The sequence below is a fragment of the Pungitius pungitius genome, chromosome 4, assembly GCF_949316345.1.
Source record: "Pungitius pungitius chromosome 4, fPunPun2.1, whole genome shotgun sequence".
Lineage (NCBI taxonomy): Eukaryota > Metazoa > Chordata > Actinopteri > Perciformes > Gasterosteidae > Pungitius > Pungitius pungitius.
Genome location: NC_084903.1, coordinates 16,106,533 through 16,131,372, shown reverse-complemented (window position 1 = coordinate 16,131,372; position 24,840 = coordinate 16,106,533). Strand labels below are relative to the sequence as shown.

General features: G+C 44.8%; 2 protein-coding genes across 4 annotated transcripts; one reads left to right on the top strand and one right to left on the bottom strand.

Annotated features, from left to right (window-relative positions):
• Positions 1-569: 569 nt before the first annotated feature.
• urb2 (URB2 ribosome biogenesis homolog) lies at positions 570-13,128 on the bottom strand. Of its 3 annotated transcripts, none has more exons than XM_037450176.2 (12): positions 13,055-13,128; positions 12,420-12,570; positions 11,838-12,014; positions 10,461-11,635; positions 10,234-10,372; positions 7,622-10,097; positions 7,246-7,406; positions 6,947-7,057; positions 5,616-5,858; positions 3,829-3,925; positions 3,142-3,269; positions 570-2,055 (listed from the first exon to the last, which is right to left on the bottom strand). In XM_037450176.2, exons 2-12 carry the CDS (start codon positions 12,543-12,545, stop codon positions 1,858-1,860), a joined length of 5,031 nt encoding a protein of 1,676 aa, XP_037306073.2. In that variant the 5' UTR covers positions 12,546-12,570; positions 13,055-13,128; the 3' UTR covers positions 570-1,857. The 3 variants fall into 3 exon arrangements, with proteins under 3 accessions (XP_037306073.2, XP_037306081.2, XP_037306089.2); XM_037450184.2 differs by having other exon boundaries at positions 12,420-12,565; positions 13,055-13,107; XM_037450192.2 differs by lacking the exon at positions 13,055-13,128 and adding an exon at positions 12,941-12,958.
• Positions 13,129-13,501: 373 nt separating this feature from the next.
• On the top strand, positions 13,502-23,379 carry abcb10 (ATP-binding cassette, sub-family B (MDR/TAP), member 10). Its single transcript, XM_037452586.2, has 14 exons — positions 13,502-14,408; positions 15,140-15,346; positions 15,701-15,903; positions 16,632-16,766; positions 16,873-17,019; positions 17,838-17,973; positions 18,108-18,203; positions 18,593-18,802; positions 18,913-18,992; positions 19,109-19,289; positions 19,449-19,492; positions 19,572-19,606; positions 19,693-19,751; positions 19,873-23,379. Exons 1-14 carry the CDS (start codon positions 14,009-14,011, stop codon positions 20,064-20,066), a joined length of 2,127 nt encoding a protein of 708 aa, XP_037308483.2. The 5' UTR covers positions 13,502-14,008; the 3' UTR covers positions 20,067-23,379.
• The last annotated feature ends 1,461 nt before the right edge of the window (positions 23,380-24,840 follow it).

Genomic DNA, 24,840 nt, shown 5'->3' with positions numbered 1-24,840 from the left:
ACACCGTCGGTCAAACTATAAGATCTCTCATTTTCACAGATCTTTAATCTGCCTCTGACTTTTTACATTTTAGTGACACAATGTCCTTTTTGACCAGAGAGCAAAATGGCCCACAGTTTAAAAAAAAAGAAAGAGATCCTATCAATACACGCTTTGTGCCTCCAAAGAGTGTCACAGTGGTCTTACACACACTTTAATTCAGGGCTGCTACGGTGGTCTGAAGAGAGACTCGGTGTGTTTATGTTACCCACAGTAGTGTTACCGCACGGATGGATGCAAGTCAAACCAATGCGAGAGCAGCGAAACAGATGTGCACATTTAGCAGCACGGTGCTAAGAGGTTTGTCTGGTATCTTTTAGCCCTTTTGCCTCAAAGTTACGAGGGTCTAAAATTTCCACTGAAGAACCGTTTGGCTTTCTGCTCTCTCAGAACTCGAAGAGACCACAAGTTTGTCTCTTTGATTGTGATCATATTGTAGTGGGTGTAATTAGTTATACTGAATAGGATTGACATGTATGCATTTCATAACCATCTTTAATTGTGTACAAGTATAGTCCTAAACAGTTAGTTGTCTTTGTCTTTCGGATTAAAACATCTTGTCATTTAAATCTAACTAATCCTCTATGACTATGACAAAGGAACGTTTCAACATCTGGCTCAGAAGTGCAAATAGCGGTCAAATTCTAGCAGGACGACAACTAATCACAGGCGCTGCAGAAATCAGAGTGAAACTTGAGTTTAATTTGAAACATGAGTGCCCAAACCAAGATAATCATTGTAATTTCACCTATCCTGCCTTTGATTGATATTTATCCATTTATGTTAATCACATTTAAGGCATATGTCTATTACCACTATGGAAATCTAAAGTGTATACAAATTCTCTTTATTCATTAGAGAAAGACCACAAAAACCACTGACTCAGTTAGGCACAGAAGTGCAGTGACAGGGGCGATCACATGGTCCGAGACAGCTGTCACATGTCACAGATGTTTGAACATTGTTCTATACTATTTGGTTAAGGGCCAGGACACTGATGTGTTGCATAACCCGGTGACTAAACCTTAGACTTCAGTCCTACGGAGTTTTTAGAGGAGCCAACAGAGAACAGACAAGTCAGAACAAAAGGTCACGTTTCTAAGAGTCATTGCAGGAGCTTGTGTGTTGAAGCCATTTCATTAGTGAACGGTTGACTAGACGCCTCCTTTATGAAGGTTATACAAAGACGTTCTTTGAAGAGACAAGGATACATAGTCTTACTTTTTTTTCCAACTTTAATGCTCTTTAGTAAAATTATCATATTTATTATGTCTTAATCACTCACTTGGTTCTTGTTCTGTTTTTCCTAAAACTCATTTTGTCCTTGGATGACAAAGACAAGGCAGCAATTCCCATCCTTTCTAAAATAAAATCTTTAAATTATGAAAAACAGCATCTTACACACCATCTGTCATGGAAGGCAGTGAGAGGTCATTCTTTCCACTTACATGTCCTCTAGTTAACAGATACTGGTCGTCCGGTCAGCTTGATGAAGTTACAAGTTGTTACCAAAGAGATGGACCTGTAGATAATGTTTGTTACCGAATATGAGGCACGGACTCCTGTGTGTCTCGTCAAAACCCAACAAAGGCCAATTTAGAGCAGTTTTGGCTGCCTCCTTTTAGTCCAATAAGTGAGTCTAAAGACCTTACTTTACTTGAGGGATGCTTGCTATGTTGTATGTCTGTTTATTGATTATTTTATTCATGTACAGAATTCAAAGCAACAATGGGATGTACAAGGTTGGCTAGTATCAAGTTCCACATCAAGAACATTTATTCTAATTCAATCAAACGAAAATCTAAACGTTGCAACAGCTCAAACAGTGTACTTGTCCTCTCCTTGCCTCTGTGCTTTGTGGTAGTGGGTGTAGCTGCCGTACAGCTCATTGAACACTTCTCTGACTCCCATCTGCAGTCCGGCCGTCAGAAACTTGATATCCTGCTCCATACACATGTCCAGTATCCGATAGATGCCCTCCGTCAGGTGCAGCTTCACGTCCGGTCGCAGAGTAACCTGAAGAGGCCGACAGGGAGGAGGCGGGGGGAGAGAGAGAGAGAGAAAAAAAAAATGAAGACAGGAGTTTAAATGATTATGTCAAACAACGTTCATATGTATTTACTGACTAATAAGCATTTCAACATTCATAGGTTTAGTTACACAAGGCAGCGATGATCCCTGTTACGCGATATAAGTGTTACACCTGGTGGCTTTTACAGTTGACCGGACCACTGCCATCAGATCTTTGACATACATTGCAACTTTGTAGCACTGTCCCCTTTTTCTTGTATAATGGGTCTGTTGAGACCCACAAGTCTGTTGCCCCTCATCTGATTGAGGCCGACAGCTCGGGGCAGAAGAAATGTACGGTATAAGAATTACAATCTCTAAGTAAGCATCGACTCAACGCTTCTTGAAAAGTCTGACGATGTTGGAAGAGTGCAAAGCTCAAACACAAGAGCACTGTTTTATTATGGTTTTCAATAGAAGTCACTTGAGACAAATCCCTAAATTCCAAAGCGGTATAAAAAAACGTTTTTTCTAACTGCAGCGCCACTTTGCTCTAATAACATCTGGCAGCTGCACAGGCGGTTCAGTTCAGGTTAAGAGCCATGAGAAGCAGCTCCGACACAGAGACGAATAAATTACCTCAGACACACAAAGAGGTCCATAGCTTAGGAGCAGAAAAGAAATCCAGTTCAGGATTATTAGATGATTCACACAGAGCTCAAAAGGATCCCAAACACCTCCTTCCTCACAGTGTCTCTCTGTCCGTCTGGACCTGCACTTTCATGTCTTCCTCTTAAGGTGGAAACTGCTGAGTCGGTTTGGCGTCATCTTAAATACCGTCTGGTAGCAGAGAGGAGCCACGTTCGCCGACCAGACGTGACTCACTGCTCTGTGGGTTCCTCTCGCCTAAAGCACATGACGTTGCAGTAACCCTGGACCCGTTCACTCACATTCCTGGAAATTCTCGAGTCACTCTGCCGGGCTGATTCTTGCCAGCACCAGCAGAAAAACTGTGCTGGATCAAAGGAACAGGTGAGATCCTGCAGCCTCATCTGTGTGTGTGTGTGTGTGTGTGTGTGTGTGTGTGTGTACCTTCTGCAGCTCTGTGACATACTGAGCCACCATGAAGGCCGACAGTGTGGTGAAGCTCTCCGCTGTAGCCGCAATGTGAGAGTACATCCTCTCTATCAACCTGGAGCACTGGAGATAAACGTCTCCATCTGGACGTCAAAGAAAACAGAGATGGAAGTTAATTTTTCCTCATTTGAGAACAATTCCTTCTTTGTTTAAATCAATTTAGATTCCTCCCCCTCATGTAAACAAGAGGCATTATAGCCTGGGTTTTATTCCTTAAACCCGTTGCACTCGTTGCTGTGGGCTGCAGGAAAGGTTTCAGTTGTGCGGCACAAAGAACCTCTTGTTCCATCAAAACATTTTTGCTTTAAATTTATTAAGCTTACATGCTTTTTTTAGGCCAATGAATTAAATTAACATTTAAGTCATGAAGCATTGAGGTTATTAGAGGAGCAGAGAATAGGTTTTACAGAAAACCCTCAGGCTTATTACAAGTTTTGTGTTGTTCCAAGTAGATTTGTGTAAAAGATTTGGACCGTGACTAAATGGGTCTACTTTTGGGAGGCTATTGCTGTTTATTGAGTATCACCAACCGCCAGCAATTAACTAACAGTTACATTCAATCCCACGAACAGTTGGTCCAAACCGACATTTACCCCCATTAATTTATGCTACTCATGAGTCTGTAATGAGTCCAACGGTCACCTGTGTCAGTGTCTCCTCTCTGCCGACCCTCCTGCATGATCGACGCCACCAGACGATAGAAGACGTTTAAGAATGACGCAGCTGCGGTCAACATCACCTAAAAACAACACAGAAGCACAATATGTTTATAACGTTAAACATTTGTTGTTAAGTCTTGTTCTCCCTTTGAAGGAGAGTAGTTGCAGGGCGCGCAGTGTTTCTCCTCCCGGTCTCCAGCCTGTCTTTGCGCTTTGTTTGTGTTTAAGGAAACGTAAATCATGTGCAGTGATGGATGCATCCTTTGTGCGGAAGATGTTATGCTACAACCTATAAAAACCCTTTGCAGGCAAATGGCATCGTTTTCACTGCTTGAGTCATAGACACACAGCCCAATTAATGACTGCGGGAGGAGTAGGATTCCCGCAAGATCTACGTTTGCATATTTGTCCACACTTTTCTGTTCTCTGTTCAAGGCCTACAGCGGGAAAATGAAGAGAGGGTGAGCGAGAATGCCAACGATGGAAGATGATGTCACAGCTTTAATTAGAGCTCGGTAATAGTTTCCATTGACTTAAACCAGCTCCATGCCAACCACCATCACATGCCAGCTCCCCCCCCCCCCCCTCCTTTGCCTCTGTCCTCTGCTCTTTACTCAAAGATTTCCCTTGTGCAGCGCATTCAAATCGCATCTTTTTGCTCTCCGCCTACTTCTTATTTCCTCAACTCTATCATTCATTTGTATTCCCCTCTATGAATATACCCTCCCCTCAGTTTTAACCTCACCTCCCCTTTCACAGACTCTCCAACAGCCTTTTGTCCTCACAAACATGTGATATCAGTTAGTTTATTCTTGCCCCATTTGATTCAATGCAGATTCCCCGATTGAGTCGCAAGAAATGAACAAATAATTACCACATTAACACCATGGTAACATATGTAACGTCTAAACCAAGCAAAGGTTTGTGTTTTGGCTGGAATAGTGGATTCATTTAAATGTGGTACATTTCCAGTAAAAATGTCTCTAAAGAAACACTTCTTTATAGAGATAAACGCACTCGCAGTAAAAGCTGAGAAAGGCACTTCATAAGGTTTTCGCGCAGCTGCAGCATGATTTGGAGCATCCGTTCTTCAAAAGAGACATTCCTCCGAGGCATCCAGTGGGCTCAGCAGTGGTTTAAAACCACATTTTCTTCAAAGCAGGTATTCCTTCAAGCTTAGAGCTATAATGAACTTCATTATTGAATAGTTAGTAAGTGGGAGGGGGGGGCACAATTGGTTCAGATATTCTTAAAAATATGTATGATTTCCTTTAAAACGACAAAACGTTGAATACATATGTTATACAAAGAAATTCATATGACCATTTTCAATGTCATCTTTACTATGAGAGCACCATCTTTTAAATGCATTATTTATTATGGACCACATCACACAGAAAGGTGTTGCTCAGCCAACCCTCAACGATATGAATGGAACTGGGTGGGACACGACAGTAGAAACATCTCAGTATCACCAACTACAGCTGAATCACTGCCTGAACATTAAAAGTCTCACATGAAGGTTTATTGCAGGACTTGATTACACCGCAGTAGTTTGAACTCAGTGTACTTAAGAAACTGGCCCTGACTGTAGAGATGTGTCATCAGCCTTTGTAACAGCCTCTCTGTCCTTTGTAATGGCGTCGAATACACTTATGGCTACACGCTGCTCTTTCAACCCCCCCCCCCCCATTCATCTCATGTCATTTCTTTAAAGTTTGCTTGCCCTCCCTCCCATCTATTGACCCTCAACCACCGACCTCTTCCTACCTGAGGATGACACTGGATGATGGCGAACAGCGCCTCATGGACGGCCAGGAACGCTGATTGGTAGACGGACGGGGTCAAATGGTTGAGGGGCACCAACTGGAGCGCTCCAAGGACCAATATGACATGATGAGGGTTGCTGATGAGCCCCTCCCCCTGGCGCAGCAGTGAGGTCATTGAGGTCACCGTAGGAATGGTAAAGGGAAGGGTCAGCGAGACGTCCTGGGCGGATGATTTTACAAGGAACTGTAACACAAAGGTGTACACACAGTTAGAGGAGGAAAACATGTAGACACAAGAGAGAAATGGCTGCAGACGCACGCAACATGTCGGGGTGTTTTTCAAGGTTGATCCTTTTTTTTAAGCTTTATCAAATTAATTAATTTCACATTCAATACAAATAAACTGACAGCAATTGGTTTTATCTCTGCCACGTCTTGAGGGGTTCATGTTTTTTGTGGAGCATGTGTCTTTCCTTGGCTAATCTTCCACACTAACGGAACAATCAGTGTAATATATGTTGTGCTCAGAAGCCTCTTGTGGTTAAAATGATTCAGACTATTTTATTCAGCCATTAACGTCGGCCTCTTCAATCCTCTAAATCAGCAGATGAACAACTGCTTTCGTTTTTATCTTATTTCTGCAGCAGACTATTCATTATCTAGACTCCAAGGTATTTCCAGTAGTATAAATGAGTTCAATCACACTACAGTTTGATTGAACTTTACTGGCTCAGCTACAGTACTTCTCTGTACTTATTCTACTGTGTTATTATTTAACAGACATTTAGCAGCTGAAAACTGTTCTCACACCTCTAAAAAAAATAAAAATAAAGACAGATCTGACAGATTACAAACATATGGACAGAACCACATGGTTAGTTATTACTGTGTGTGTGTGAGAAATGGTTAAGCAGGTTGCTGTGTAGTCCGTCTGCTCCTACCAACAGCAGCCTGATGGAAAACACATTGACCTAAACAAGCTTCAGTGGAAGTTAAAATGAAAAAAAGGCCGTTCAATGGAAATCATTGGACTGTGATTGTCATTGAACTGTGATTGGACGGAGTCACTGGAGACGCACTTTCAGCACACTGTCACTGGCAGGGTTTACTGGCATACTACGAAATATTCCACATGTCCCCTCAACATTTCTTCTTTAAAGTTTGGACTCTATTTTTAAATAGTTTGTATGCACACAAACAATTCATGATAACAACAACACATTTTCCAGATCTTTGTTCAAGCGTGCTTGTTTGTCTAAGAGTGACATCTGCATATTTGTGTATCTGCCCAGTGAAGTCAATTCTGTGTGTGTGTGTGTTTGTTTTTCTCACCACCATAGCAGATATGATTTGTGGTGCAATGAGCCACAGAGCTTTAGTGCAGGGCTCAGGTAGCTGACAACATGACAGCAGCTCTGTGATGATTGCTGCAGGTAGCACCTCCTGGAGAACAGTAAATGAAGAGTGAGAAAACAGATGATGTACTAAATAATCAATGTCAAAGCCAATGTGATAATTTGGAAAACAACATTGTAGCACCATCATGAATGAAATTCTATTTAAACCGATCTGAACCGTGTCAGGAGTATTAAAACATCAGAGAAGTAAAGGTGATCTGGATTGAGCCGCACCCGGTAGTTTCCTGCCCTTAGCTTGCCAGTGACCAGTCCCTCTCTGATCAGGAGCAGCAGCAGGTTGAAGCGTCCTGTGGTGCTTTTCACCAGCAGGTGGCGTAGCAGCTCCTGCAGAGCTGGCTTCAGCTTACAAACGTCACTCTCAGAAAGCCAAGAAGCTGAAAGCACAAACGTGTCACAATCAAGAAATGCAAATCTCCTTCCAGTGTGATCCACAATGAGACATCAAATGTATTATTTTGTGATATGGACTATTTCAACAAACTAGATACAATCCGTTGTAAACTCATTTCAATATGTGCAACATGCAGAGGAGATAAATGGAAGAAAAAACTCAGGTGAATATGATGGTTCTGCAGTAGTGTCCACGTACCGGTCAGCAGTCTGTGCACATTCTGCAGTATCTGCATGTACAGCACATCCAACTTCTTTCCTGCCTTTTCCTTTCCTCGAGTCTCCTCCGTCTCTCCACTCGTCTTCTCCACTGCTTTGTAGTAAGCAGACAGGAAATGGAGAGAAGAAACCAGGAAGTCCAATGGCCTGGGGGCGCAACTTATTTCTTTGAAAATCTGGTGGCAGAAGCCCCGATAGAGGGTCACATGACTCAAGGGGAGGTGGGGGTCCTTTTGCTTGTTGCCAACCCCCACTGAATGGGAGGAAAGCTCACAGTCCAACATGACAGTAACGACTTCTACCATAAAGGCTTGGCCCAGGATGCTTGCAGGTTGGATGACTGACTGGCCGACAGTTTGGGGCTTTAGGACGGACTCCACAGCTGGTCCCAGTGAAGCGGTCGTTCTTTCGATCATTTGAGTCAACGTTTGATCCAGTTGTTTACTTCTCCCCAGGTTAGAGGTCATTGCCTGGGAGAAGGAGGTCAGCGATGCCAGCAGGAGGTGAACAGACAGAATGCACGCTCTGGGATCTGGTTTATCGGCCAGAGCAGAACTGGATGGCACAATTTGCGCATTTGCCATTTCCTTACTGGTAAGATAGGAGGCAAACTGGTCCAGGTTGAGTCGAACGCTACTGTTTCGGATTATAATCAATTGGACAAAGGTCCTGATGAAGCTTTGCACTGCTTTGATAAAATCCAACCATTCAGAGCCGCCTGTGGCTCTAAATCGTCCATTGTTGCTAAGCCAGAGGAGAGAGGACACAGAAGCCTGCAGCAACGTCCCACCATGGATGAGCTTCAAAACACTTTGGAAGTTTCTACCCTCCAGGACACGAGTCATGACCCCAAGCAGCTTGAGCAGGAAGAGGGCATAATCTCCAGAACCAGGAGGGTCCACCTGATTCAACTGACTAGAGGTGGAGGTGAGCATGAAGAAGAGGAGGAGAAAAATAGAGGAGAGATCCTCAGAGTTCATCCCATCAGGGTTAATGTTGGTTAAGATCTGGAGAAGGTCCACCAGCTCTTTGCTCTGTGTGTCCTTCAGAAACACAAACGTCTCTCCAGTCTTTGAGGAGGCCAATATATCCTCAACTATTGCCTCTCTGTGTGTGCTCGCTCCTATTCCTCCCTCCTGAAACTTCAGGAGAGTCGGACAGACCTTGGGTACATGAGCTGCCTTGAGAACACCGACAATCCTTTGCGTGAGAGAACACATTGTGGCAGAGAAGAGTGAAGGCAACTCGGCCAGAACGGGGCTTTGGAGAAGCTGCGACGATACGAGAGAGACGGTCAGAGAGCCGGGCCGCCGGCCCTTCCCGTCGTCCGTCTGCCTGCTCAGCAGTGAATTGACAAGCGTGTCCGCCACGCAGCCCACATCCTCTCCGCTCAGGTAGGGAGCAATCAAAGGGAGATTGGATGTGACCAGATACCAGTGTGCTACAAAGTATGAGCTGACGTTCACGCTTGCTATCTGCCCGTCCCATACCTGCTCTCCATGCGGACACGACTGCAACTCGGATTTAGCTAAAATAAACCGGGCCGCCGTGTTTAGCAGTGCTGCGGTGCCAGGTTTAGAGAGCAAGGTGCTATCCAACAAAACTTTCTTCATCTGCTGCAAAGTGAGGAGTTTGAGCAGCAAACAGCTCATGGGTCTGCGAGAGGGCTGTAGACTCACTGGCACAACCTCCCCAGATAGGAGTTTTTGTATGTGAGTTAGGACCGGAGCATCGTCTTCACTCACGCTTGCTGTGGAGGTCTGGAGAGACGTGAATTTGCTGCAGTGGATACTGAAGAGCGTGTCTACTTCCACCAAGGTGTATCTGAGGAGGAGAGCTGCCTCCTGAGTGTTTTGTTGCCACAGTGATCCCACCTTAGACTTTCTCTCCGGCTCTTGTTTGCCTTTTCTCGGTGTCCCTTTAACTGACCTTGCATTAGCTTTTCCAGCTATGTTCTCGGTTGACAACAGAAGCAGCGACTCATTGGCTACCTGCTGCATCATCTCCATCAAAGCCTTACCCTGCCTGACTACAGGAAGTGGAGAGGTCCCATCTAGAGTCTTCAGACTAAACAAAACCACATGAAGCAAGTGGCTGAGGGAGAACAGCTTCATAGATGCATCCTCTCTCTCTAGGGCCACCTTTATTCCTTCATTCTCCCCTTTACCATTCCCTGCCTCATCGATCTCCATCTTCTCTGTCTCGCTTTCCTCCCTCATCAGGCCAGGTAGTATATATCCCCTGATGCTCTCCAACACCAATGAGCAGATCTCTAGGCCCTGGGAAGCGGGAATGTCCAGAAGACATGTCCTGAGCGAGGCGGAGACGCCCTCAGAGAGCAGAAGAGGCTGTAAGCCGTCTAGTGCTGGCTGACGGATCACAGTCAGGAGCTCGGAGAACAGGCGAGGCAGCTGACGGAGCTTTGTGTAAGTTTGAAGGAGACTGCACACCACAAGCTGTTGGGAAACAAACACTGGGTCTCAGTCGACACAAATCGCTCTCAGATTTTACCATTTGAAATTCTGCATTTGCAAGTACTTAGTTCATTTAAATAATTCAATACAGAATGCAATATAGGATTTAAATCCAGACCTGTCTCGCCCGTTGCACTCTTGCCTCCATGCACTCAGAATTAACCCAGGCTGAAGATAACAGCTGGTCCAGGTCTGGTTCAAGAATAAGATGGTTGAGACTCAGCAGCATCTTCAAACAGCGGTACCACGCTGGGATCCTGTAGGGGTGGACGGGAAATATTTTCACTGTACGACAAAGAAATAGGTTAAACAAAAACAAAAGACAGACACACAGTTTGTGTTTACCTCGGCTGGGCCTGGTTGAAGAGCATTTGCCCCAAAGCTCTGTAAAATTTGAATTGGACCTCTTCATATCTGATCCGGTCTGCCGCTACATTGTAAATATCCGCTGACAGCGCCTGGCTTAGCAGGGACTCCACAGCCAGCAGAGCCAGGCTCCAGCTCTCAGGTGAGCGGAGGGGAAGTGGGGGAGTCTGCTCGGGGGACACAGAAGCTGGCTGGTCCGCATTGGCAGGTGGTAGTATCTGTCCATCAAGGCCTCCTTCCAAGGCCGGGACCAACTTGGTGAGGAAATAAAAGCACAGCATCCTATGGGCCTCCTCACTTCCCCTTTCCTTTGCGTAACTTTCCAGAAAGAACTTAAACAGCAGAGGCAATGTGTTTGACTTCACGGTGTAGTGAAGAGACGGATCACAGTAGCCCCGAGCACTCAGTTTGGAAAGAATGGCACTGACCGGCTTCAAGGGGCCTTTGGCCCCTCCAGGACCGCGTTTCCCAGAATCCTCTTTCGATGGAAGGAGCTCCTCTTTGTAGAAGGTCAGGTGCTCAGAGGGAAAGAGAGCTAACTGAAGGATGGAGTCTATCTTGATGCGGCTGTCTCTAGACAGCTGCTGACGGATGCGCAGATGTGTGTGAGAGGGTGCAAAATCCCCAGATGTCAGCAGGTGCCTGAGTAGTATTAAAGGTTGGATCAGCTGGTTGGTTACCATGGTAGAGACTCTGTTAGGATTGGCTTGTTGTCTCTGGACAGACAAATAACACGACAGCACCTGAAGCAACACCTCAAACAGATTAGCTGAATGGATGTTTTCCTTTGGCTTTGGAGAGGACTTATTAGCATCTAACTCCGGCTGATCTGAAGAATCTTTGGTGACCGGCTCAATTAGGGAACTCTCCAAATCGCTAGTAGGTCGAGGTTGAAGACACTCAGTCATCATCTCATCTTTACATGTGACGGACTCAGTCATCATCGGTTCTGTGAGCAATGACTGCTGTAGCTCATTGCAGGCCAGGGAGCACAGCTTAGCCAGGAGATCCCCAATCAGTTCATACTTGGTGGTGAAGACGGATGAGAGCGCAGGAGAAGAGAGAAGGCCCTGACACACACTGAGTACTGTGGACATACACACAACGGACTTAAGGCCAATACGTGCACACTCCTGGAGACGGTCCAGCAGCAGCTAGAGACATGGAGAGGAAAGAGGTGCCAGTTAAAACCTTCAAATACCAATGACAATGCACAGTCTTCAGTGTTTTCCCCTAGGTTTACAACTTTTAACAGTCCAAAATGAGGCCATCAGGGGGGAAAAAGCAGTGTTGTTGGGTCACAAACCCCTCCTCTACATTTAAGGCGGTGTTTTAATTTAAGTATTCCCTGCCCACCTGTGCCATGTTGCGCCTCAGGCTGATGGTTTTGCCGTGCTTGAGAAGAGAGTGGAGCTTTCGGCTGTGAAGCAGATCGTCCAAATAAAACCAGAGTCCTTCCAGAACATTCTGTGAAAAATCCACCTTCTTATTGTACCAGCCTGTCAGTGCGTGGATGCACCAGTCCAACAGCACCTACAGTGGAAATGCGGGGAGGGGGGCAGACATGGAAAGTGGCATTTACATTGTGCTAAATTGACTTAGAGGTTTCCTACTTCAGAAGTGAAAAATGCGCTCTTCAAAAACATCTCAAATCAACGAAAAGATAGTAACAAATCCTTAAGAGTACATTTTTGAAATGCAGAAATCTGGATGCAAGTTTGTGAAGTAATTGGGTATCACTGTGTTCAAAATCATTTAAACACTGCTTTCATTGAAAAGAAAGGGCGCTTGACCATCTACAGACAATCTCAATGAAATAAATAGAGAAGAAAAAAACATTTGCTGCACTTAAATTAAACGCCGTGGTCTTGGACTGCATTCTGAATATCATCATGATTATATGAAAATGAAACATTGTTATCCAACTTGAGTGGTTACCTGTTCCTTGTTAGGCAGCAAGCACTGCGTGGAGACCCAGGCAAAACGTGCCAACTTTAACTTGTCCTCCCACGCAGTCTGTGGATTCTTCAGTTTCAGATGGATACCGGAGTAAACAGCAGCCATCGCTGCAGCCGGTGATCCTGCTGCACTAGCCCGAAAAGAGGGGATGGAGAAGTATTATAGTTGTAGTGTTGGTGAATATTCATAGTATTTAACAGCGATTAGCTAGAGAAGCGTGTAAGGGACTGCTACTATATCCATATAACGATGGACATAGGTGTTCACATTGCAATGAATGTGGCGAACAATATAGGGATGATATATTTCTCTCGTACTAGAAGTGAACCTGCATTAACTTCTTGTGAACACGCATTGTCAACTCCAAAAAGTTAAAACGACGGAACAGATTTTACCATCTGTACGCTGCTCTATCAAAACCCGGCATGCTTAGCTAGCTACCTAGCAAGCTACCGAGATTAGCATGTTCTAATTATATTCAAAGGCACTTCGCGTTTTACTTATTCTAGAGCTTTTCCTTGTCCGCACACAAGCGACACATCTCTGATCTTTGGTGTTCCTTGAAGGGAACTCATAGACACTAGTGTGAACTTAATTAATTAGACTTCACTTACGACTTCGCAACCCGCACGTGCCTGGTGTTTTCAGATGTGGACGAACTTTCAACTTTCACCCCGCCCGCCAGGCAGGCAGAAGCAATCGAGAGAGTTGATGTATCACGTTATGCTCTTACCCGTCAACATTCACTCACCACCACAGGGAATAAATACTGGACGTTTTTCTCTTTTTTTTAAAATTATCATCAGTATTTTTTAGAAATAAATGAAAAAGTATTATTCTAGAAAACTTTATCTTATATCTGATGTCATCAATTTCTTATCTCGGTATGAACTATGTGCAAATAACATACACCTTGTTTTCTTTGGGTACACATTCAATAATGTAATTGTTTTTTTTTTGCCTTTTCACAACTGATTCCCTAAAGACATGCTTGGCTTAATTACGCCCTTACGGCTTTGACATATCGATCTGGGTGCGTTTGGTTATGCCTGGGAAAGTTTGCTTACACCGTCAGCCATTGAATCATCTCGTCGAGAGGAGGAATCGTGTGTAACATTACATGAGAGAACCAAACCAGGGTCACCTCTCTCCTCTTTAACTCCTTTGACTCTTTCCAGGGAGAAAGGCTGCTATTCTCACAGGGGATCTGGATTCAATCGGTCTTGGGCTGTTTTTGTTTCCACTTAACCCGCCTGCCACCACATATTCAGCGACAGATGACAGTGACAGGCGGGGTGTTGTTAGCTGTTCAGTGATAAGAGATAAACTGGGTGAAGGCGGCTGTGAGGCGCAGATAAAATATAAATTAACGGTCTAAACTCGACAATGTAGCGGCAAGAAGCCACACGGCTGCTCGGCTGTGGATGCGGTGCGTTGACCTACCGGTTGAAGAGCTATCATGTTTTTTCTCACAGTGGACTTGACACGTACGCGTCCCTGAATCTTCGCCGACCGCCGAGGACAACTCGACTTTCTGTTCGGCCACTTTCCACAACCCAACTCGGACGATGCGGCTCTTGATTCGCTTGTCGAGGTGCTCGCACGGAGTTCACGTGTCCAAACTCAAGCCGGGGATGTTGTGGCTGGAGCACCGCCTGACCCACTCGGCGGCCCCGCGGAGGAAGAGGCAGGCGACCGGGGTCAAGTCATCGGGCTTCCTCCTGTCCTCTTCGGGCCCCTTCGTGTGCCTGTCGCCCGGCAGTCCACTCGCGGGCCTCTCTGCGCTCGGGTCGCACACGCTCACACGCGCACCTGTTGCCTTCGCCGCCTCGTCCGCCGCCTCCTCCACGCCTTCGCCGGCGAAGAGCGAGACGGACACGGAGAGCGGCCGCACACCGGCCGCGGTGCCCCTGGATGATGCGAGGAGGATTCTGCAGCTCGCTCACCCGGCGAGATGGAGAATGTCAGGTAAACCGTGTGATCATTTGTTGTACTTTATTCACCTGTCGCTTTGGGCCACCCTGTGCGGAACAGAATAAGGTCTATTTATCCACAGCACGTGTCCGAGCATCACTGATTCTCTCAAGGGACATTTCGTAAAGATGTATCCCTGATAGGATAGTCATAACAGGTCTCCATTTAAACGTTCATCTGTGTTTGGTCCCAGTGTTGAAAAAAAGGAACAAAAAAGCTTTTAACTGAACACCCAGTATAAGTGTTGTACTTCCAATAACAAATTTAGCACTTAAATCTATTGTGCAATTAACATACATTTTTTTCTCACCTTGCCTCAAAATTAGAGGGAACTTTCTTTGCTATATATGAGCAGCTATTTCATATGTTTAATGTTCTAAATCACTGCAGTGTTAGATACAAGTTAAATAAAGAGACATGTAGTCATTGTGTTTACGACCCTTGGATGCATATCAGCAATCTTTTCTTATCGGTCACAACAGCCACTACACTGTAGTTGTCATGCCTCCCTCCCTTCATGCCTATAAAGTTCATTTCCAGAGCTCATTTAAAATGCTTGCAAGCGTTAAAAAAACAACTCAAGTATCATTATCAGTTTTTGCTGCACAACTCCTTCAATTTATGGAATTCACTTCCTCCCATACATTTTAATTATGTTAATGAATCACGTTAATTACGTTGAATTAACATATTTTTTCCCCTCTCTTTTCCCGTATCCATGTCAGCTGCTCTGGGCTTCCTGACTGTCTCCAGTGCAGTAACCATGTCGGCTCCCTTCTTCCTGGGCAAAGTGATCGACACTATTTACACCACTGGAACAGACACAGAGACGATGACAGCCTCCCTCACGTCGTTATGTATCATGCTGACGGGAGTGTTCCTGTGTGGTGGGGCGGCCAATGCTGCCAGAGTCTACCTCATGCAGACCTCAGGTGAGCTTATATACATCAAATATCACTACACTATATTGTATATGTCTTGTCCCCTGTCTTCAGTCTTTGAGTTAAACAAAGCTAACCGCTTTCTACAGCTCTCCAAAATTACCAATCTAATGACAAATACCCATCACAAGTTAACCAAGCCTGAAATAATGAAATAAAGATGTAATAATGTAACTATTCACATTTATCAAAATGCATCCAAACTCCCTTTGAAGTTTCAGTGAAAGATTGCCTTGGATCATGTATCAGTTACAAAAGATGGAATCGAATGATTTTGTGATGATAAACTGAAAATCTCATCGCAACAGTCTCCTAAATCATGTTTTTTCTCTTGTCCCTCTTCAGGCCAAGAGATTGTTCGTAATCTCCGAGCCGGAGTCTTCTCCTCCATCCTCAGACAGGAAGTGGCCTTTTTTGACAGGAATCGGACCGGCGAGCTCATCAACCGCCTCTCTGCAGACACAGCGGTGGTGGGCCGCTCCATCACCGACAACCTTTCCGATGGCCTGAGGGCCGTCGCCCAGGCAGCTGCTGGTGTCAGTATGATGGTAAGGAATGGCCCTCAGAGGCCGCCGCTGTGGTTGCTTAGGTGGGATCTGAATGAGAACTCAACGGGGTTCATTCATGATGCAATCATGGATCAAGTATTCACACACAGAGTAAATACACAGATAGTAAGTAAGAAAACGACACCATTGAATGTGTTCACACTGTGCCCTGTTTTGGAATTTATTACAAGGAAGGAGTTAGGGTTTCTTGGTATCCTTTGTTTGCTCTTTGGGAAACAGGTTTAGAATACTCATGAGGAGAAAAGATGAGATTGAATGACAGCCGCACCCGGAGCCACAGAGCAGTGAGTTGTGTGGAGAAGGGCACTTCATTTCATTATTGTCAAACGGATCCTGATTGTCCGCTATTTAAATGACTTTCATCTGACTACTGTCTTTTTCTGTGTTGAATGGATCAGGGATTTGTCGACCAACGGGTCCTTTAACTTCCTTCCAACTGTTTTTTCTCAAACATAAATTCATGAAACCAAACACACCCTCACAACTCACAATCTGTCCTTTTACAAGGAAGTACAACGATTTACTGGTGTGAAGCGCCTTAAGTTAGCGGAAGGCATTTCTTTAATTACTGTCTTATGGTGTCCACATTCTTTTGTCTTCCTCCTCTGCTCCCTCCCCCCCTCCTTCCCTCTTTCTCTCCTTTCTTTGCTACCGTTTCATTTCCATTAACTTGTTGTTGTTTTTCTTCTCTCTCTCTGCTCTGGTAGTTCTATGTCTCTCCCAGTCTCGCGAGCTTTGTGCTGCTCATTGTTCCTCCTGTGGCCGGTCTGGCCGTAGTCTACGGCAGATACCTTCGCTCCATCTCCAAACGCACACAGGACGCACTGGCTCAAGCCACAGAGGTACAGCGCACAAAACGCACCGAATGAACTGCTCAAATGGTTTATATGTTGAATGATCTGAGTCCAAATGGATGAAGTTGTAATGAAACGCTGTGTCTGTGTGTAGTTGGCCGAGGAGCGTATCAGCAACCTGCGGACGGTCAGGGCTTTTGGTAAAGAGCTGTCAGAAGTCAAGACGTACAAACAAAAGGCTGACCAGGTCCTCAGCCTGGCCAAGAGGGAGGCCATGCTACGAGCTGGCTTCTTTGGAGTGGTAAGTGTGTGTGTCTGTGTGTCTGTGTGTGTGTGTGTGTCTCTGTGTGTGTCTCTGTGTGTGTGTGTGTGTGTGTGTGTGTGTGTGTGTGTGTGTGGGTGTGTGTGTGTGTGTCGTCGGTGAAGCAAACCAAATTCGTGGTTAGGAAATCGGACATTGCACAGAGGCTTCTGCTTTTTTGACCCGGTTTTGTCACAAAACCACAGTACCTGACATGGTGTCTATCATGGATGTTTCACAGAAAATACATCTTCAAACCTCCAAACAAATTTAGAGAGTACGTAAACTCATCTGTGTGCTCTGAATGGTTAAGACAGGGTTGAAAACAACTTAAATCACAGCTCTCAACAGCGTAATTATTCAGAACCAAACCTTTACAGCCTTCAAAATGACCATAGAATTGAATCAGCATCTAAAGTATAAGAGCACCTGTTTTAATAAATGTCTCTGTTATGATCGTATGGATCGAGAAGGGCTTCTCAGTCTGTAGGTGAAAATAAGCTCTTTGTGAATTGCCTAATTCTGCTTACTCTCGGGCAGTTGCTCTCTGTTTGAAATGTTATCAACATTTCAAGAATGCTGAATTCTCGGGGCTACTGTGAGCCGTCTCTACACTACACCGTGAAGTCAATGTTATCAAAAAACGCACTCCTCGCTCGCTGAGCTGTAATCCAGATATCAACAGAGAGACCAGTCCGCCCATCTAGCAGGGTCCCAAATGGGCTGTAACCAGGGTAATCAGTGCCGTGTCAGGGAGCAGCAGCAGCAGCAGCAGCCTGACGTTGTGGTAATTAAATAACCACGGTTGTGTGTTTCAGACTGGTCTCAGTGGTAACATCATGATCCTGTCGGTGCTGTACAAGGGAGGCCTCCTGATGGCCTGCCAGCACATGACGGTGGGAGAGCTCTCGTCGTTCCTCATGTACACCTTCTGGGTGGGCATCAGCATTGCAGGTAATACACACGCATACATGCAATGATACCGTCCCGGTATATCAACCTCCTCGTCTCTTTGAATGTGTGTGTGTGTGTGTGTGTGTGTCTGAGACGTTTCTGTGTGTTTCTGTGTGTTTCTGCTCGATGTGTAGGGCTGAGTTCTTTCTACTCTGAGCTCATGAAGGGGTTCGGGGCAGGATCCAGACTGTGGGAGCTGCTGGACAGAAAGCCTGAGTTTCCTTTAAATGGTCAGTGTGCACACACACAAACACGCACACAAAAGCAGAACACTATAACCTCACTACTTCAGTGGCTACCACTTGTCTCCTTCAAACCAACCTTTATCTTTTTTGGAATTATGTTTTTTGTGTTGTTTTCTTTTCATCTATCTCCTCAGTATCTTCAACGCTTACAAGTGGTTCACGTTATTCATTCTCACAGTTCTCTCTGTCTAACTGTTTATCACTGACCGCTGTTCAGTCAGTTCTATAACTACATAACGGCACACTATTTACAATAATCAATTAAATATGTAGTAAAGCAATTTCTTTGCTTTGTTTCTTTTTCCATTTATTCTATTTACCCTACTTGATCCATAATTAAACAATGGTTCTATACATTGCGCCCCCTTCCACAGAAGGCCTCGTGCTTCCCTCGGACCAGCTGAAGGGTCGGTTGGAGTTCTCCGATGTCTCCTTCGCGTATCCCACGCGTAACGAGGCTCCCATTTTCCAGAACCTCAGTCTGCTGGTCCCCGCTGGCAGCATCATGGCCGTGGTGGGGCCCAGTGGCTCCGGGAAGTCAACCCTGGTCTCGCTGCTGCTGAGGCTGTACGACCCTCAGTCTGGTGAGAGCAAGCTTGTTCTGCCTAGGACAATTAAATCAAGCACAAACCCAGGAGTACAAGCCTCTGCCGGATGCCTGTCCTGACCTCTAAGAATGAACTCTTTTCTGCAGGCGTCATCACCATAGATGGGCATGACATCAGAGATCTGAATCCCTATTGGCTCCGGAGTCACATAGGAACCGTCAGCCAGGTGATTCAATAGTCCTCCACTTGTTTATCTTCCCGTACAACAGATCTCGTAGCACGAGCAAGCAATAATTGCCTGTGAGCCTTTGAGTGAAGATTGTCTTCCCACCTGTGTCCCAGGAGCCAGTGCTGTTTTCCTGCTCCATAAGAGATAACATTGCATATGGCGCAGTGGATCCAGACGCTGTGACCACGGAGGACATCTACAGAGCCGCCAGAGTGGCCAACGCCTTTAATTTCATCCAGACTTTCCCTCAGGGCTTCGGCACGGTAGTGGGCGAGAAAGGAGTGCTGTTGTCAGGTGAGGAACGGAGGCGGGTTTAGGAGTTTAGATCCTCATCAACAAGACAAACGGTTGTTTTTCGATTTTTGCGTTTGTCAATAAACCACTGCGTTAACTCTCACGGCTCTGTGCACACAGGCGACCCCTGTCTGATTAACTCGTGTGTTTGCTTCTCAGGTGGTCAGAAGCAGAGGATTGCAATAGCCAGAGCTCTACTCAAGGTGAGCGCAAGGACATTCGTCCACATCAGCGCATAACATTTGGGTTTTTAGTGTGTATAACTCTGTTCTCTCTCCACAGAATCCTAAGATCCTGCTGTTAGACGAGGCTACCAGGTGAGAAAGAAACTAAAGCTTTATGCTTTTACTGGGTCCTTTTGGTATTATTGAAGAAAACCCTAAATATAACCATGTTTCATCAGTGCACTGGATGCTGAGAATGAGTTCCTGGTCCAGGAGGCCTTGGAGCGTCTCATGGAAGGTAGACGTCTCTCGCTGTCCCTTTTCATTTTCAGGATAAAGTTTCAGTACAGGTGCACCGATGTCACTCTTTGTTTCTCTCGCCGCATTATCAATTCCGCACCTCTCCTCCGAATCAACAGGGAGGACGGTGGTGATCATCGCGCACCGCCTGTCCACCATCCAGAATGCCAACGCCGTGGCTGTTCTGGACCAGCGGCGCATCGCAGAGTGCGGGGAGCACACCGAGCTGCTGGGCAACAGGGAAGGGCTGTTCCGAAAACTGATGGAGCGACAGGCGTTTCTGCAAGATGAGCAGAAACGAGCACTTCGCTGAGGGGACGGGGGGAGGAAAGACGAACGGAACACGCCGTGACGGGAGGTCAGTGCCTGGGAAGAAGTGACTTTGTTCCCAGAATTTGGGGGAAGCAAAGGGGGAGGAAAAAGAAGAATTGAAAATGTAAAGGGCAGAAAGGAAGCAGAGCTGCCTACAGGACAACAGGGGGACACTTGAGAAGGAGGAGAATGTAAAACCACTGAGAAACATTAAAGAGGTTTTCTTAAATGCTGGACTTTTCTCACGGCTAAAATGACCGTTTAGTACAACACCAAGAGCCATTTGGGCATGAGAGAGAGAGAGAGAGAGAGAGAGAGCTGAGAACGGAAACACGGATGGAGAGTTTCATAGAGATGCTTTATTTTTTAAATATCTACTTCAACACTGAAAATCGAGTTCGGAAGGAGTGAGATGGAGAAATAACGGAGACAAACAAGAAGCTCATTGCATACGTGTCATTTTTTTTAAACCACTGTCACTACCATATTTTTGGGGAAAACCCCCCCAAATCCTGTTTTAAATAGCGACGGCATACCTTCGACGTGTGCATAACTGTCATGGTAGGAATTTGGTGCAGAATCTTTCCGGGTAATCTTTAATAATCTTTTGTAGCCAAACCAAAAACAGTGTCACGTACACAAAACTGGTAAATGTGTCTATGTGTCTATGTTTTATTGGTTTTTAAAACTTGAAGCTTACATGCAGAGCCTTTTGTACTGTCTGTTTTTTGTTTTTCTTTAACAAGCATAATAAAGCAGCTATTTGTGTCATTGCGAAACAGGACCGAACGCTATCAGGACATACACTCACCGGCCACTTTATTAGGTACACCTGTCCAACTGCTCGTTAACACTTAATTTCTAAGCAGCCAATCACATGGCGGCAACTCAGTGCATTTAGGCATGTAGACATTGTCAAGACAATCTCCTGCAGTTCAAACCGAGCATCAGTATGGGGAAGAAAGGTGATTTGAGTGACTTTGAACGTGGCATGATTGTTGGTGCCAGAAGGGCTGGTCTGAGTATTTCAGAAACTGCTAATCTACTGGGATTTTCACGCACAACCATCTCTAGGGTTTACAGAGAATGGTCCGAAAAAGAAAAAACATCCAGTGAGCGGCAGTTCTGTGGGCGGAAATGCCTTGTTGATGCCAGAGGTCAGAGGAGAATGGCCAGACTGGTTCGAGCTGATAGAAGGGCAACAGTGACTCAAATAACCACCCGTTACAACCAAGGTGGGCATAAGAGCATCTCTGAACGCACAGTACGTCGAACTTTGAGGCAGATGGGCTACAGCAGCAGAAGACCACACCGGGTGCCACTCCTTTCAGCTAAGAACAGGAAACTGAGGCTACAATTTGCACAAGCTCATCGAAATTGGACAATAGAAGATTGGAAAAACGTTGCCTGGTCTGATGAGTCTCGATTTCTGCTGCGACATTCGGATGGTAGGGTCAGAATTTGGCGTCTACAACATGAAAGCATGGATCCATCCTGCCTTGTATCAACGGTTCAGGCTGGTGGTGGTGGTGTCATGGTGTGGGGAATATTGGCACTCTTTGGGCCCCTTGGTACCAATTGAGCATCGTTGCAACGCCACAGCCTACCTGAGTATTGTTGCCGACCATGTCCATCCCTTTATGACCACAATGTACCCAACTTCTGATGGCTACTTTCAGCAGGATAAAGCGCCATGTCATAAAGCTGGAATCATCTCAGACTGGTTTCTTGAACATGACAATGAGTTCGCTGTACTTAAATGGCCTCCACAATCACCAGATCTCAATCCAATAGAGCATCTTTGGGATGTGGTGGAACGGGAGATTCGCATCATGGATGTGCAGCCGACAAATCTGCGGCAACTGTGTGATGCCATCATGTCAATATGGACCAAACTCCCTGAGGAATGCTTCCAGCACCTTGTTGAATCTATGCCACGAAGAATTGAGGCAGTTCTGAAGGCAAAAGGGGGTCCAACCCGTTACTAGCATGGGGTACCTAATAAAGTGGCCGGTGAGTGTATATTGATGTATGCACATTTGCATGTAAGTCACAGTTCAGGTGCTTCTCTTCACAAGAATTTGGTCTCAGCTAAACGATGGGATGCGTTTTCTAATATGTTTAGATTCATTTAGTTTGACTCTGTTTAACCTGCTGACCGCTGTGTCTGCCAGTGTGTTTCTTTCATGCTCCGGGTACAGGATGTGCACTTGGCTAGCAATAATAGTCCATGTAAACGGCTGTAAAACCACGAACATGTTATCCACAACACTGCTGACCCGGCTTAATATTATAGCTGGCCTGTGAGAAACAAACCGATGAGAAGCTCCAAGCAACATCATTGATGCACGACAAAGGTTACAAGGCATCCCATGTCATCAAAGTCTCTCTATTCAAAGCTATGTTGTTACTGTCTGTTTCTAAAACAGAGTTCGAATAGCATGTTGGAGGAGCTTTCTGTAACATTCTATTATTTTTTTGATTCTATTATTGATGGTTTATTAATACAATGTTCTACTAGAGCCCTGCGACTGACGGGTAATCAGCCATCAGGGTGAAGCCCGGCTCTCCCCCCGATGTTGGCTGGGATTGGAGGTATAGAAGATGAATGAATGTTCTACTTGAAGTTTTTCTCTGCCCATTTGAGTAATATGACAAGATTACATACCTGTGCTTAATTTCTTTTAAGGCTTATACTAGATTTTTTGATTGATTTGTATGTTTTAGACATTGGTGGTAACTCACGGCCTGTTCCAGAAATGGCTTCATCTCTCTATATTTAAACAAGAAATGAATGAATACAACACTGATCATTGGTAGTTGACCATAGGAACGCCTAAAATGTTGTGTTCTGCACAACACAATAACTCACTAAAGGGTTAGGGTTGGGGTTATATAGGGTGTTATGCATATCAGTGCATGACAGTATGGTTCTCTCTCACCCGAGGTCACTCCGGAAAGTTCTCTGTTTTCTCTTTGCGTCTTGGTATTTTCCAAAAAGGCAAGTGATTCTCACTTAACTCACAACAGATTTGCATTTTCTCACATGTTCGTCATTATTTGAAGATAACCATCACATGTCCACAGTTGTGTTGTGGTTCCTCTGTGAAAGAACATTGGTGATATTAACAAACCCTACTTATTCAAATGAAATAGAGAAATAATTCACTCTGTAGAGCAAACACTGAACGTTTAATGACTCATCCAGATCAAATAATATGTTCCCATTGATCTATTATATATTTTGTATTATTTGTGTGTTTGCTAAATTATTACTTCTATGTAAAGGTAAATAAAGTGAGATGTCCATGATATCTATTTGTGGGACAATTGTGTTTGTTTGTTTGTTTGTTGATCTGTGGAGTTTTTGGTCTTTGCAGGTTCATTAATTGTCCACTAGTTTTACAATGGACAGCTTCAAATTATATTATGCAGGTTATTTCGTTTTGTCATTAGTTTTCTTGGTGTCAAGGGGGTGTTTAGATAAGATATTTTATTTTGTACATCTTAAAAAGATCCTCTGTCACCTACAGAATAGCTAAACTGAGAAACACTTAAGCCCCATCATTTACCCAAAGTAAATTGTATTTCCTACATTGCACCAGATGCCATTTTACACATTCAACTTGACATTTTGACTCAACATTCACTGGAACCATGTGTTTCCATGCGGTGTGTAATGCTGTCAGTAGATGGCGCTGTTGCTTGATACCTTTAAGCTTAAAGGCTTACTGTCCACTGCTCACTGCAGGTTAGTGGGATCATTGTTCATTCAATACATCATACCAAAATAAAACTTCCTGGTAATGAGTGGTGTTTGTTCAGCTGCTGCGTTGCATTGACAGCGTTCTCATGCAAATAGATTTGCACGTCGTCCCCTCCGCTGGCGCATGGACGAGTCCCAGCAAAGCAGAAAATGAATGAAGTCAATTGATTTATCTGCTCTTCGATGTGGTTGTGGCTCTTGTGGGTAAGGTTAAGAGTCTGTGAAGATCCCTCGAGTAAACTTCAATCAACCAACTCAGTTTCAGCCACGTGTTTCATGTGATGGAAAAATAGTAGAGGCAAAAAAGTGGAAAATACATGCTGTAAAGAACTACTCAAAATCAAAGTACCTTTTAATTTAAACTCTCCCTTTAGACATGTTCATTCCGGATCTTTGTTAACAGTTTATATGGTTAAGATAACCTAAATGTGGATAGATAATTCTCACCATATTCCTTCTGACAGTGTGATGTTTCTCTCTCTGTTGGATCAGTAATATGTGTCCCTTAATTCTTCTTAAACTCCTTACAACTAAACACCCCTCAAGCAGGAGCAGCAGTTGTTCCTGTTCTGCAGATGACGGTTCAGCTGGCTCATGCAGCTCACCAAGCGTTGCTCAGCCTTTGCAAGGGTTTCCAATTCCAGCCATGTGCTTCAGTTCCTTTTGCTTTCCTCTGTATCTGGCCTGGGCTATTTGAAGAACTCCAGGAACTGAGGTTCTGATCCTCTTCAGTCTGACATAACAAAATAATATGATAATCTCTTTGCTTTGTGGCTTGAAAAAAAAATGACATCAACTTTTAAGATATGAAAATAAAAATTGCATACATTTTGGAGAAAGAAAAAAAAAAGTGTTGCATTTCTGTTGAGGTCTACTGTACCACACAGTCGTGATGAGCTGCAGATCATGCAAAGGTTTAAAAGAGGAGCAAGTCTTATGGAGTATTATTTATCTAGAATTGGCTTCAAATATTAGACTTCCCACCATTTTAAAACAAGCACTTCACAGA